Source organism: Copadichromis virginalis, linkage group LG15, assembly GCF_057382275.1.
Source record: "Copadichromis virginalis isolate Kocher_CV1m ecotype Utaka linkage group LG15, C_Virginalis_male_GT1.1, whole genome shotgun sequence".
NCBI lineage: Eukaryota > Metazoa > Chordata > Actinopteri > Cichliformes > Cichlidae > Copadichromis > Copadichromis virginalis.
This window is the reverse complement of record NC_140632.1, coordinates 30,284,053-30,299,685: the sequence shown is the minus strand read 5'-3', so window position 1 is coordinate 30,299,685 and position 15,633 is coordinate 30,284,053. Positions and strand designations below refer to the sequence as shown.

The 15,633-nt window shown below is 44.0% G+C and overlaps 1 protein-coding gene across 4 annotated transcripts in view; it reads left to right on the top strand.

The window, feature by feature from the left end:
* fynb (FYN proto-oncogene, Src family tyrosine kinase b) overlaps positions 1 to 15,633 on the top strand; it is an 88,725-nt gene that overhangs the window by 70,253 nt on the left and 2,839 nt on the right. For 2 of the 4 annotated variants that reach the window (XM_085432889.1, XM_085432888.1), the window contains exons 8-12: positions 5,806 to 5,970; positions 7,625 to 7,804; positions 12,188 to 12,264; positions 13,174 to 13,327; positions 14,709 to 14,840. In XM_085432889.1, the coding sequence (XP_085289015.1) occupies positions 5,806 to 5,970; positions 7,625 to 7,804; positions 12,188 to 12,264; positions 13,174 to 13,327; positions 14,709 to 14,840 (708 nt within the window). Of the gene's footprint in view, positions 1 to 5,805; positions 5,971 to 6,304; positions 6,461 to 7,624; positions 7,805 to 12,187; positions 12,265 to 13,173; positions 13,328 to 14,708; positions 14,841 to 15,633 lie in introns of all 4 variants that reach the window. The other 2 variants (XM_085432892.1, XM_085432890.1) reach the window with 2 other exon arrangements.

Here is a 15,633-nt window from a genome sequence, read left to right as displayed (position 1 = left end):
ATTTATTCAAGTAAATTTGAAGAATTTCAAAATATTCTCATTCTGGTCTGTTTGGATTTTCTCCTCTTTGTTAGGACAAAATATACTGTGAGATAATACAATATGGTTTTATATGTTTGTAGAGGTATAGGGCTACGTTTGTGTGTTAATCCTTATATATTTATATATTTAAAGTATATATACTTATATATTTAGTATTTAAAAGTAGAATGGGAGGCAGAGCGTTTAGTTTTCCGGCCCCTCTTCTGTGGAACCAGCTTAATTCAGGAGATAGACACTATCTGTCTCCCGCTTCAAAGTTTCCTTTTTGCTAAAGCATATAGTTAGGGCTGGATCAGGTGACCCTGAATCCTCCCTTAATTATGCTGCAGTAGATGTAGGCTGCTGGATGATTCCCATGATCTTCAGTCACCTTTCTGACTCACTATGTGTTAAATAATGTTCATAATATTCTAATATTATCTAATATATCTAATAATCTAAACTCTATGCTTACAGTACAATGCTTCCACTAAAGCTATTAGTTTTCCCTTTTTTCATATAGATATATATATGTTGTTAAAAGCTTATGTTTAAGATGGACAACCAGTCAGTCTAAATGGAGAGGGAACAGAGCTAAAACAGCCTCACTAATGCCGAGTGTAAGATAATAAGAATCAATTTGAACCTAGAAAAAAACAAATAAAATAGGTTGATCTTAACAAAAATCGTCCAGTTTTAAATGTGTTTATCCTTTTTACATGCTCCACTTCTCCACCAGGTCTTAGGAAATTCAGCTTGGTACTTTCTGCTTCAGTCCAGGTAGACAGGAATGATCACATAAATTTAAGTTCAGATAATAATCTGGTAATATTTAATGCTGTACTGGGAAATGCTGAATGTATGATGCAGATGTCAAGAAAGTGCATCGCTGGCCTGAAAACAAGCAGATCAAACGGGAGAAATGCCTTTTCTTTTTTTAAAAGCCTTCCAGACAGACGTTGCCGTAGACAGATTTGTCGGTGGATGCAGAGCACTGACACTGCGACCCCATTTTCACAAGCCCAAATAGGAAAGTGTTTTGTGTGGTGTCCATTTCCGTGAATTGATCAAACATGCATTAAGCAAACACTGTTACGCTGTTATTGCATTTTCACATACAGGAATAGAAGATGACTCGTACTGTGAGACACAAAGACATGGCCTGTGTTGGAATACCTGCTAGTTTGTGTCTCACGTGCAACTGGATTCACATTAATTTTTAATGCAGAAAACAAGAGGCCACAGAGAGAGCACTCTGACACCCTGAAGAGCCACTGTGAGCCCATCCTGCTGTTCATATTGAGCTTATTGGAAACGGACACCCCACTGGTGCACTGACACATATATGTTTTACTTATTACTTGTTAACACGGATTCTGTTTTTCAGCATTTTCTCACTGTCTCGCTTCTACTTGTGCTTCTTTGAAAGCGTGCTCATTTGTTGTGTTTGATCTCTCTCATTCTGCGTCCCTTTGACTAAGAACGGTGCTTTTCCAGTCACGCTCCAGTTGTCATTGACATATTGATCTCTTGAAGTCCTAAAATCAGTGCCATGGATTTTCTGTATGCGTTAGCGTCATGGCACATTAATCAGAATCAGAATCAGAATACTTTATTGATCCCTGGGGGAAATTATTTTTTGTTACAGTGCTCCATTTTAAACCAACATTAAGACAAGACAGACAATACGCTAACTAAGAATAGTACAATATATACATATATATACATACATACATACATACATACATACATACATAAGTCACTTATAAATAAATAGTTGGAAAAGAAACATGTGTAGCTGTAGCAGCAAACAGTGTGTTAAGTGGATGCGTTGTACAGGGAGATGGCCACAGGCAGGAAAGATTTCCTGTGTCGTTCAGTGGTGCTTTTCGGTAATCTCAGTCTCTCACTGAACGAGCTCCTGTGGCTGACCAACATGTCATGGAGTGGGTGGGAGGTGTTATCCAACATTGTCTTTATCTTGGACAGCATCCGCCTCTCCGACACCACCTTGAGGGAGTCCAGCTCCATCCCCACAACATTGCTGGCCTTACGGATCAGTTTATTAAGTCTGTTGGCATCTGCGACCCTCAGCCTGCTCCCCCAGCATGCAACAGCATAGAGGATCGCACTGGCCACAACAGACTCATAGAAAATCCTCAGCATTTTCTGGCATATGTTGAAGGACCTCAGTCGCCTCAAAAAATAGAGACGACTCTGGCCCTTCCTGTAAAGTGCTGTGGTGTTTTTAGCCCAGTCCAGTTTATTGTCAATGTGTACTCCAAGGTATTTATAGTCCTCCACAATGTCAACATTGAGCCCCTGGATTGAAACAGGGGTCAAGTGTTTCCTGGTCTTCCTGAAGTCCACGATCAGTTCCTTGGTCTTTGCCACGTTGAGCTGCAGATGATTCTGCTCACACCACGTGACAAAGGAGTCGACCACAGCCCGGTACTCTGTCTCATCATCCCTGCTGATGCATCCAACCACCGCAGAGTCATCAGAAAACTTCTGAAGATGGCAGGTCTCTGTGCAGTGGCTGAAGTCTGTGGTGTAGAGGGTGAAGAGGAAGGGGGAGAGGACAGTCCCCTGTGGTGCCCCTGTGTTGCTGATCACCTTGTCAGACACACACTGTGGGAGACGTACATATTGTGGTCTTCCTGTCAGGTAATCAACAATCCAGGACACCAGAGAAGCATCCACCTGCATCGCTGCTAACTTATCACCCAGGAGGGTCGGCCTGATGGTGTTGAAAGCACTGGAAAAGTCAAAAAACATGACCCTCACAGTGCTCGCCGGCTGGTCCAGATGGGTGTAGACACGATTGAGCAGGTAGATGATGGCGTCCTCTGTTCCGAGACGAGGCTGATAAGCGAACTGAAGGGGATCCAGATGTGGTCTTACTATGGGTCGCAGCTGGTCCAGGATGAGCTTTTCCAGGGTCTTCATGATGTGGGAGGTCAGTGCCACGGGCCTGTAATCCTGGGGGCCACTGGGACGTGGTGTCTTTGGTACAGGGACGAGGCATGATGTCTTCCACATCACCGGGACCCTCTGCAGACTCAGACTCAGCATAAACAGTTTATGAAAGACTCCACACAGCTGGGGGGCACAGGTCTTGAGGACAAGGGGACTCACTCCGTCTGGTCCAGCAGACTTGCCTGAGTGAAGTCTCCTCATTTGCATCTCAACCTGGTATTGAGTGAAGGTGATGGGTGGGGGAGGGGTGTCAGGAATCTCACAGGAGGCAACATGTGAAGAGAGGCTGTCCGTCCTGCACTTTATCGCCACTCTAAATGGCATATGGAGCACACCTTTGCAAATAACCTTGACTCTTTGCAGGGCTTATGCTTTTATTGCTTTCTGCTTTGCGCTATTTTCTATTTTACATGTTGCTGAAGAGCCGAGGAGCATATCGGGCATCGTAGAGCGTTGTTCTGTTCTTCGCATCACCTGCAGGGGTCAGAAAGCAATAACTCTTGGCTGCTAATCTGGCCAAATTCACTAACAGGCTGAGAATCAAACCTAGCTTTACTCTGTTCAAACGACATTTCTGCTAGTCACGAGAGAGAAAATTAAAAGCTGCACGTGATGAAATAAAATAGTCAGTTTCAAGGAGTACTGAGTTTTGTTTGTTGTTTTGTTTTTAATTTTTATCGTTTTGCATTTTTTAGTTGTAGAAATCCGATTCCTTAAGTGTGTTTTTACAAATAAATGGCTGCAGTTCATGATGATGCTTTTGCTTTTTGCATCCCACTGATGTCAAGATCACTCTCTGGTCTTTACCTTATAAGCTCAAATGCCTTCTTGTGAATTGGTACCATTTAAATAACATTTTATTAAAATGCATTGATAGAATCAGTGGCTTCAGGGGAACAAATTACAGTAGGAGTGTTGTTACCTGCTCTCACTCATTCACATTCTGGTTGCGTAATAATGTCTTTAAAGGCAACTGACCCAAGAGAAGACCAGGAAACAATCCTCTGAAATGATTTATTGCGATTATAAAACGGTTAACAAGCTAGCCCTGTCTACTTTTATATTCTGTTTATTTATTTTTTTCGTGATAAATTGATGTGATAAGGCACTGAATGGATTTGTGTATGATCCTACCATCATTCTACCAAAACCAGGTGTTGGGAATTGCTCAGGTTTGTAATTGATTAGAGAGCAGAACATAAACTTTAATAACTGTCAGCAATAACACATTTATGAGCAGGCAAAATGGAGTTCAGCAGCATCACAAAGACTAACTTGGTCTTCAAAATAAAATGAGCTTTCCACACTTTAAGCCGCCACCTCTTTCTGTGAAACACCCTCTGCTTCTGTGTTTTCTCCGTGGAGACGGTGCACATATTGACAGCTTTTATGACAGCCAGTGGAGAATACACAGAGCCGTATTGATGTTTGAGCGGAGCAGCTGTGGCAGCAGGCAGGTGGCCCAGATGGGCTTTGATGGCCGTGTTCCAGGTTTAACACTTCTGTGGGTGAGACGCGGGCCTTTATCTCATCTTTACTGCCCTGTGCAAACACCCTGGGGTCTTACCAGTGACCGTGAGGATAAAAACCAAGGGTCACTTTATCATTGCTGTCAAGGCAATATCTAAATATCAGCGTGAGGATGCCTGCGGAAACTCTGACCTAATCCACTGGCTTAATCAGTCGGGGGCAAACATGAGACTTCCTTCAGAGTATAAGAAAGAATGATTTGAACGAGCACATAGATGTCGTGGTGTTATCAGCTAAAGTGACAGCAAACAGGCCTAATCTAAATGGAAAGGGCACTCATCGTCCTAAACAAGTATGGTCGATAATGCTTTTCATAGTACACAAAGTACCTATGATTTAACGTTACATAACTATAAATATATACATTTTACCGTGCAGCTATCTCTTTACGTAAATGGCCATTGTTATCGTAAACCGTGTGCACGTCGCCATGCCCTTAGCCACAGGAAGCCTTTAGAGTCTTTAGTTCTGCTTGTTGCTATTGAGTGTTGAAGACTTTTACTGTTATACTGTGATACTCTACCAACCCAGGCCAGAAATAACCATTAAAGTCATTTAAATTTCAGCTGTAACTGCAGAGCTAGGTACTGTTTTATTTTAGCTTTCCAGCAACAGATGATGCTTGTGAACTTATAGCACACTCAGAGGTAGACTGCCAACAATTTGAAATGACAACCAACCCCCAGTTTGGCTGTTTGGCTACATGTCAGAGCTGGCGTTTGTATCTCTGGCTGCTGTTTTAACCCCTTCACCACCCAACACCCAACAGTCTATACATCATTACTCGCTTGTTTTACAGATTGTTGGGAGTTCAGAGGGTAGACTTCCAACTCTAACTATGCTCTGAAATCATATTATAGAAAATGAGAACATTTTAATAGATTTCTATTCGTTTTGGCTATTAGGAAGAATATACTTAACAAGTTATTACATAAAAAGCCAGTTGTGAAAAGTTCATCCGCCAGTGCTACATCACAACGCTCTAATTTTATAAGTATGAGACGCGTGTGACTTGTAAGCAAACCGATTAATCTGATGATCAAGATGGATGAAAGAGGCCACATCCTGAATCTTTTCACCTGTAATCAGCTCATGTGCCCACCAGAAAGTGAAAACAGAGGCGCTGGTTCTCAGCTTTGATGTTTACTATGCTTCCAGTTGTTGTGCCACTCTGAAGCTTGTCTTTGTCTCCTGCAGGGTGCTGCGCTAACCCTCTGTACATCTCCCTCTCTCTGTCTCTGCTCTTTTTTGCGCGTTGCCGTGTGCTGTGTGCAGATCGAGCCGCGGGGCTCTGCTGTCGCTTGGTGGTTCCCTGCCACAAAGGCATGCCCCGCCTCGCTGACCTGTCCGTCAAAACCAAAGACGTGTGGGAGATCCCACGGGAGTCGCTGCAGCTGATCAAGCGTCTCGGGAATGGGCAGTTTGGGGAGGTTTGGATGGGTACGGATCGAGTCGCCTCCTAGTAAGGGGGCCACTCGGAAGGAGCCACACAGAGCTGACGGAGACACCAGACACGGTCCAAAACACAGGCCAATAATCTGATGGGTTCGATCAAATGAGAACATGGGGCAAAAATGTTGGTAATTCTTAGATTGAGGGTGTTGCCAGTCAAATTGTCCTTGTTTTCCAAACTTTTCTGCCAAAATAATCTGGAAAAATCATCCAGTGTGTCAGGAAACTCTCACAGCCTAAAGATGGCCTCCTTCCATGTGTACCTCACTGCATGTTCCTTTCCCCTAACCCTGTTTGCCTTACCTCCCCCCCTCCCCTGTAGAGAGTGCGGATGGTTTGTGCTTTAATTTAACGGGCGTGTGTGTGAACTACATCCCTGACACTGTGGGCTTGAGTCATGATGCCTGGGAGATCAGCAGAGACGCACTTGAGTTGGAAGTAAAGCTGGGAACAGGATGTTTTGCCGATGTGTTTTATGGTAAGAAAATTCAAAACCAAACTTTGAAATTTTCACTCTGGCCCATCCCACAAGTACACGTGGAGTCTCCTTTATGCTCATCTATGTATTCATAATTGTGCCAAGAAGCTATTTTGCCATTTCACATGCAAGCTGGAGCTTTCTTATCCCTCTCCAGCACTCCCACAGGATTTTTGTTTTAGTTTCTTAAGACATAAACTATAAAGTCTCTTTGAAAATCAGCTGATACCTATAAGAATAGTTTTCCACCCCACAGTGTATGTTTGCATTCTTATAATATTCCAGTTGAACACTGAGGTGGCCCTGAAAGGTGAAATGCATTGCAGCTTAAGAAAACACCAGCAAACAGAAAATACTCAGCAAAAGTACACACAAACACACACAACAATACTTTTTGTGTGCTTTTGCAGTATTTCTCTATTTGCTGATGGTTTCTCAGTTGCAGTATGTTTGACCTCTCTGGGCCACTGTAGCAGCAGGTTACCAGTCCTGACTTCCAAAATTGAAAGCACAGTCACGATGCTACAGAAGCCCACTCTGATATATGAGCTTAATCTTAAATTAAGCCCCTTAAAATAAACAAGTAGGTCAAATTTGTCTTTCCTAAGATTCTTGTATGTTTACTGTAAAAAATAATATAAAAAAGGTACTGCTTCAATAAAATAATTGAAGTCATCCATACCTTTACCTACATTCACACAGTATTTTGATAGAGTGCATATTGGAGGCATAGCCGTGCTGTGTTACAGTCACTGACATGTAACCAGTGAGGAGCTTACAGGCTTGCCTTTGTTGATCATCCTACAAAGGATTATCCGCTCCCATGTTGGCGTATTGTGACTCTTAAAGCCCTGCTGAATCTCTCTCCAAGCCTTTAAAAGCCATTTCAAATCAATGTCCGCTCCAAATCCCGTACACATTTAATTATCCTTCAGCCCAACCACTGTGCATGAAAGATTATTCCCTCAGTCTCTCGATCGCTTCCTGTCTTGCATGTTTATCTCGTTGTCATTTCAAAGCAAGACTTTCCCCATGTTTTTAAACTACAGTTGCCTCACACCTGCCAATCATGTCTTCGGGTTAGAGCACAGGGTTGTCAAGCTTGACTTTGAAATGACACGAATGCATTTTCCCACTGTACTGATGCCAGCTTCTGTGTACCAGGAACGTGGAATGGCACCACTAAGGTGGCAGTGAAGACTCTGAAGCCTGGCACGATGTCCCCAGAGTCCTTCCTGGAGGAGGCTCAGATCATGAAGAAACTCCGTCATGATAAGCTGGTGCAGCTTTACGCTGTCGTGTCTGAGGAGCCCATTTACATCGTCACAGAGTACATGGGCAAAGGTAGATGGAACACACCCACAATCCACAGCTGCTTACTTGCGTTTTTCATTGCACCCCAAAAGTGCTAGTTATTCACTTGTTAAAAAATAATTATTTTTATAAAATAAGAGTTGATGCAACAGTTTCCTGTTTCAAAATATGCAGTTTCTCTCGCTTTTACAAGCATCTTATACTATGTAGAGTGATTTTATTGAAGAAGAATAGAAGAATTTTGTCATCACCATTCAATTACGAAAAAGATGAATTTTTACAGAATTTCTGTTGAAAGAGAAAACTAATAATGGAGACACAAGCCTAAAGCTCTGTGTTACAAAAATGGGTTGTAAAGCAGTTGACCTTGCGTTGCTTTTGGTTGCATGTCAGCGAGTTTGCCTCTCTCACCCTTGTGCAGAAACAAAGTGTGAGAGAGGAAAGGACTAACACCAAACAAGAGAAATAGCTCTTGGTATGGTTTTGTGCGTAAGCTGCAGACTCAGAAAACGTAACACAGCCAAGTTTTGCAAAGCAAAGCAAAGTTAATTTCCATTAGTAGAAGAGTTTAAAGTTCTATGTTATGTTGTATGTTGGTTGTGTGACCAGCTCAGTCCAAGCCCCTGTATGTGTCTTCACTGACCACTATCTCAGTAAAAAGTAACCCCGGCGGAAGGGGCTACATGAATAGGATGAGGGACCTATGGATTCTTCGATACCCAAAATCCACAATGACGGCGAAACAACTAGTAGCTCAGTGTTCCAATATTCGAAAGAAGGGACTGCTCTCACAGCTAGAGATTGACGAGGTACAACACAAATGCTACGGCAAGGAGGAGTCAGGACGCCAGGTCAGGGGGGCGATATCATCACCCCCACCCGAGATTGGGTACATAGCCCCAAGTGCGATAGGAGAAGGATCGTTGAGTGCGAGAGGAACTGACCTGAAAAATAGGATCATGGCCAAGCTTGAAACCTGGATCCCCCGTAGCCGGTTACCAAGATTACGTGAAGTACCCTCAGAAGGTCTGCTAGATGATGTTAATGCAGCACTACGGGCAATACCTACAACCACTAACAAGCTGATCTACAATACGGCAGCAGTGATCAGTGAGATGCTTGGCTACAAGTTGAACAGCGACAAGGGGCAGTACCCTCCATGGAGAAGGAGGCTAGAGGGCAAGATCAAAGTAGCACGGAGGGAGGTTAGCCAACTAACGGAGTTGCAGAAAGGTGCGACAAATAAGGTGCCTAAGAAATACAGCAAGCTGTCCATACCTGAGGCCTTGGAAACTGCCAAGCAAAGACTCACAGCCTTGGCCAGCCGCTTGAGGAGGTACACCAGAGAGATAGAAGGCATGAGAATAAACCAGCTGTTCTCCACAGAACCAGCAAAGGTGTACTCTCAGTGGCAAGGGAACAATAAGAGAACAGCACCACCAAGGCTGGAGACGGAGCAATACTGGAAGAGCATATGGGAGAAGGATGCAACCCATAACGGCAATGCTCAGTGGCTAGTGGATCTGAGGGCAGACCACAGCGACCTCCCTGAACAGGGTCCAGTAACCATCACAGTGGCAGATATCCAAGAAAGGGTCTCCAGTATGAAGAGTTGGACAGCACCAGGGCCCGACATGGTTCACGCCTACTGGCTGAAGAAGCTGACTGCACTCCACGAGCGTCTGGCAGCACAAATGAACCAGCTGCTAGTTAACGAGAGACACCCGGAATGGCTAACTGAAGGCCGGACGGTCCTGATCCCCAAGGACCCCAAGAAGCGACCGGTCCCCTCCAACTACCGACCAATAACCTGCCTCAGTACTACATGGAAGCTCCTGTCAGGCATCATATCGGCTAAGATGAACAGGCACATGGGTCAATACATGAGCGGGACGCAGAAAGGAATTGGCAAGAATACCAGAGGCGCAAAACACCAGCTACTGGTAGACAGAACAATCAGCCGAGACTGCAAGACCAGACTGACCAACCTGTGCACTGCCTGGATTGATTACAAGAAGGCCTATGACTCAATGCCCCACAGCTGGATACTGGAATGCCTAGAATTGTACAAGATCAATGGGACCCTAAGAGCCTTCATCAGGAACTCAATGGGGATGTGGCGTACAACACTAGAGGCCAACTCCAAGTCCATAGCACAAGTCACCATCAAGTGCGGGATCTACCAAGGAGATGCTCTGTCCCCACTGCTGTTCTGCATAGGCCTGAACCCCCTCAGTGAGATCATTAACAAGACTGGCTACGGATACCGACTACGGAACGGAGCAGTTGTCAGCCACCTCCTGTACATGGATGACATCAAGCTGTATGCCAAGAGTGAACGAGACATCGATTCACTGATCCACACTACCAGGCTATACAGCAATGACATTGGAATGTCGTTCGGACTGGAGAAGTGTAGTCGGATGGTAACAAAGAGAGGGAAGGTAGTCAGAACTGAGGGAATGAACTACCAGAAGGCAACATTGCAGACATAGAGGACAGTTACAAGTACTTGGGGATCCCGCAGGCGAATGGGAACCATGAAGAGGCCGCTAGAAAAGCTGCAACCACCAAGTACCTGCAGAGGGTCAGGCAAGTCCTGAGGAGTCAGCTGAATGGTAAGAACAAGATCCGGGCCATCAACACGTACGCCCTGCCCGTGATCAGGTACCCTGCTGGGGTAATAGGCTGGCCAAAGGAGGAGATAGAAGCCACTGACATAAAGACAAGAAAGCTCCTTACCATGCATGGAGGGTTTCACCCCAAGTCCAGCACCCTGAGGCTGTACGCTAAGCGGAAGGAAGGGGGCCGGTGACTGGTGAGTGTCAGCACCACAGTCCAGGATGAGACAAGGAACATCCAAGAATACATTGGGAAGATGGCCCCAACTGACCGAGTGCTCAGTGAATACCTCAGGCAGTAGAAACCCAAGAAAGAGGAGGGAGACGAGGAACCATCATGGAAGGACAGGCCCCTGCACGGTATGTACCACCGGCAGATAGAGGAGGTGGCTGATATCCAGAAATCCTACCAGTGGCTGGACAAAGCTGGACTGAAAGACAGCACAGAGGCACTAATCATGGCAGCACAAGAACAAGCTCTGAGCACAAGATCCATAGAGGCTGGGGTCTATCACACCAGGCAAGACCCCAGGTGCAGGCTGTGTAAAGATGCCCCAGAGACAATCCAGCACATAACAGCAGGGTGCAAGATGCTAGCAGGCAAGGCATACATGGAACGCCATAACCAAGTGGCCGGCATAGTGTACAGGAACATCTGTGCCGAGTATAACCTGGAAGTCCCGAGGTCAAAATGGGAGATGCCCCCAAGGGTGGTGGAGAATGACCGAGCTAAGATCCTGTGGGACTTCCAGATACAGACGGACAAAATGGTGGTGGCTAACCAACCGGACATAGTGGTGGTAGACAAACAGAAGAAGACGGCCGTAGTGATCGATGTAGCGGTTCCGAATGACAGCAATATCAGGAAGAAGGAACACGAGAAGCTGGAGAAATACCAAGGGCTCAGAGAAGAGCTCGAGAGGATGTGGAGGGTGAAGGTAACGGTGGTCCCCGTGGTAATCGGAGCACTAGGTGCGGTGACTCCCAAGCTAGGCAAGTGGCTCCAGCAGATCCCGGGAACAACATCGGAGATCTCTGTCCAGAAGAGCGCAGTCCTGGGAACAGCTAAGATACTGCGCAGGACCCTCAAGCTCCCAGGCCTCTGGTAGAGGACCCGAGCTTGAAGGATAAACCGCCCGCAGGGGCGTGCTGGGTGTTTTTTTTTTGTTTTTTAAAGCCATAAAAAGCATATATTGTGGCCTAAAAGTGAAACTTGTGGCCAGTTAAAAAAATGTCTGTCAAAGCACTTTGTTTCATTCCAGTCTGAAGAGTGAGCGCTCTGGAATGGCAAACCCTGCCTTTCAAAGAGAGTGGAGATGATTAAGGCCTGCAAAACAGTCCTTCAAAACACGGGTTCAGAGATGCCACAAGAAAGCGTTGTGGACGCGCATTAATCACCAGAGAATGCAAGAATGGAAACTTTGATGTACGTTGCTGTGTCTGCTGCGTGCAGAGCCTGCCATATCTAGGTCAGCCAATTAAGCTGGAGAGGAGTGCCTTTAAAAGAGCCGATCCACTGTGGAATTGTATGAATGTAGAAGTTTATGTGGGGATCTTTTTAGGTCCACCAATCCAATATTTATTTTTGTAGCTGGCGAGCTTTTTGTGGCTTATTTCTAAGAGATATTCACCTGATTTTTCTTCAAGGTTATTTTACTTCAGATTTACAAACACTTCCTGTGTTCCTGTATTGCACAGGGCACGGAAACCAAAACTGATTTAATAAAGTTGTGTTTTATTTATTTTATTGTGCACATGTGTGCAACATAACATGTTTTTATGCCTACTCCAGGAAGCTTACTGGACTTTTTAAAGGATGGAGAAGGACGAGGGTTAAAACTGCCTAACCTGGTGGACATGGCTGCACAGGTATGCCACAGACTTCAGGTTATGGTCCTGAAAATGGTCCTGCTATGGCAGCAAAATCTGTTTGTGCAACCATAAATTCCAAAACATCCCAAAACCGTTAGGACACTGAATAAAATGTAAATATGCAATTCAATTCAGTTTGATTTATATAAATGTACACCCTACAATATGTGGTACTATGAAGTCTTTTAAGCTAAGATAGGGCCTGATTATTCAATATAATCACATATATTCTAATATGTGATTAGAATATGGTCTGACATTGGTTAGATTAGAATATATGTGATATATTTGAATAAATTTTAAATAGATTCTGGATTTAAAAGGGATCCAATGAAGAGAAGCCAGTACAGGAGAAATACGCTCTCTCTAGTATTCTCTGTTAGGATTCTTGCTCCAGCATTTTAGAACAACTAAAGGCTAAAGTCCGCCTCTAGTGGCCACTCCAGAAACTGCACTTCTGCATTGGCTTACTTTTTCAACCCCAGAACTTGTGCCAGTAATTCTACAGCTTTGTTCTTTATAAAATATGATTCTACACTGGTTTCAGTGTACCCTTCTTGTTGTCCTCTTTTCAAAACTGCAACTTTATGATTGCTCTAATCATGTGATTAGAGGACTTCATTAAGAGATAACTTGAGGGCTTCTATTGTCAATTTCTTTTTATTTGACCCAAATCTTTAGCAAATAGAGAGTCATTGAGAGAGAAGTTGAATCAAACCAATCCAAACTACAACGACATATCTTACTGAGGGCTGTCCTATCAAAAAACAAGCTTTACCTACCATTAGATATAGATATAGATAAATAGATATAGATGCTATTAAATGTATTCTCGTGAAGTGAGAGCAACTCACAGTTGAGACAGAAATTTCTTTAGCTATTGTTGCCTTCTGTGCTGTTCTCAAGGTGGCAGCAGGTATGGCCTACATTGAGAGGATGAACTACATCCACAGAGACCTACGCTCTGCTAACATCCTGGTTGGCGACAACCTGGTGTGCAAGATCGCCGACTTTGGCCTGGCAAGGCTCATCGAAGACAACGAATACACGGCTCGACAAGGTAGGGCTTCTAACTCCTTTCCAACTCGCTCAGAAACGATGTTAAATGCACATACTTAATGCTCCCACTCACACAAGCTCACATGCTGCCTGACTGCATTAGATCATGGAGGAAATTCGCTCTGGGAGTTGCAAGCTTTGCATTACACCCACAAGAAAATGACTAGCCAGCACAGCCAGTCAGCTCCAAATATTTTTCTCAATAACACAGACATTGAGGGAAGACACTCCCTGCCCCAGAGACACAGAGAGATTTTAAACTGGACATCATGTTACTTCACTATTGACCCTTGAAGCCTTTGAGATATTCAGATATCAGGTTGTGCTAGCTGTTCCCTGATTTGGAGAAAACATATTTGTACATTCTGCATTCTGGAAGTATAAATAAATATCCACAGACCTTTTTCTGATCTAATTGCCATTTCATCCATCAATCCATTTTCATCCGCTTACCCAATTCGGGGTCATGGACAAAGTGGAGCCTATTCCAGCTACCGTAGGTGAGAGATGGGGTACAGCCTGGACAGATCACCAGTCTGTCTCAGAGACACCAAAACGTTGCTGTGCCCTCATAAAATAATTCTTGGGTTTAATCCTTTTAATTCAACAAAGGAACATTTTCTTCCACATTTGAACTTTAAATGTGCAGAAAGACAGTTTCATGCAGAATTATGGGTCATGTTAGATTAACGTTTATAACAAATGTACGTGTCAGCACTCAGAATACTGTAAATATCGTCATTTCCCAGCTGGTTAGTTGAAGCTCATAGCAGCTGTTCATGCCATTTCTATGTGCTCAGCAGATACTGTCATTATGTTGTAATTTCTTTCCTCCCTTTGACAAATGAAGTCATTTTGTTGCACACATGTTCTTTGCTCTCTGCTAGATGCTTCACTTCACTTTTAAAAGTCAGACCTCTGATGTTTAATCTCTGGTCTCTAATTTCCTTCCTGACTTTTCCCAGGAAGTACTTTAAAAGTTTAATCAGTTACAATCAATGACAGCGTGTGAAGGGGAACCTAAGAGAAAACGTGAATGTTCCTTTTTATCCTGTAAATTTTTTTACAGGCTGTATTGCTGGTATCAAATTTGTACATGTTAGCATTGTTCACTTAAAAGAGAAAGGCCACCACATATACAATAATATGCATTTACACACACACACACACACACACACACACACACACATGTATATATATGTATATGTGTATATGTGTATATGTGTGTACTTTAAAGATAAATTCATCAAGCTAGTTTAAAATGATAAGGGACTGTGAAGGCCCAGTATAACAGAAAAAAGGATCATGTTAAACTGAATAAACCTGAAGTGTAGACATGCTCTCCTCGTTAATACTAATGTGGTCTCACTGCTCTCCTTCAGGTGCAAAGTTTCCCATCAAGTGGACCGCCCCAGAGGCCGCGTTGTACGGGAAGTTTACCATCAAGTCAGACGTGTGGTCGTTCGGCATCCTGCTGACGGAGTTGGTCACCAAGGGTCGGGTGCCTTACCCAGGTAAGGAAGGGGAAGGATCAAACGGTGCAGTAGAAGCTAAGGTCTGCTCGCTCAGCTGCTTTCACCTTGAGCCGGTCAGTCTACACTGATTAAGGGGCTCAATAAAGGGGAACTGCGAAACACTGAGCAGTTACCAAAGTACACACAGCTATCACAACAGGCAGCTCCTGCTGCTGTTTATGGGATTAAAATGTTCCTTTACGCTTGGGTAACCTTCGTTTCCCTGCCAGAATATGAGCTAACCCTTAATTACTTCTGCTGCCCTGTGGGACAAGATACATTTTACACAGAAACAAAAAGAAAGAGAGTGGGAGAGGCTGGGGCGTACTCTGTATACAGCTCCATGCAGGGAGGGGGAACATGTTTGACCAGATGGTGCTGGTGGGCTGGTTCTGCTGTAGAGAGCAGGTGAGGATGGTTAGCTTGCAAGTGAGCTGAGGGAAAAGCAGCACCTTAACAGCTTTATAAGGTAGTGGACAAAATAGCAGAAAAATGGACTCAAGAAAGAGAACTATCCTACCCAGGAGACACTTGAGATGAAGATTATTGCCAGATTCAGTTAAAAACTGGAAGGTTTCTCAGATCATCTGGAAAGAGACCCCGTAGAATTCAGCTGTTTTTAAAAAGGGAAAAGACATCATTTGAATTTATATTGAATTTTATCTGATCTCAGGGTCAAAATTATACAACATCAGTAAAATTTGGTTAAATGTCTCGTGGCAAGTTTCACTTCAACACTTTTGGGAGCCAACAACAAGCTTCTAGCATACTTCAGACTGGATATTTGACTGTT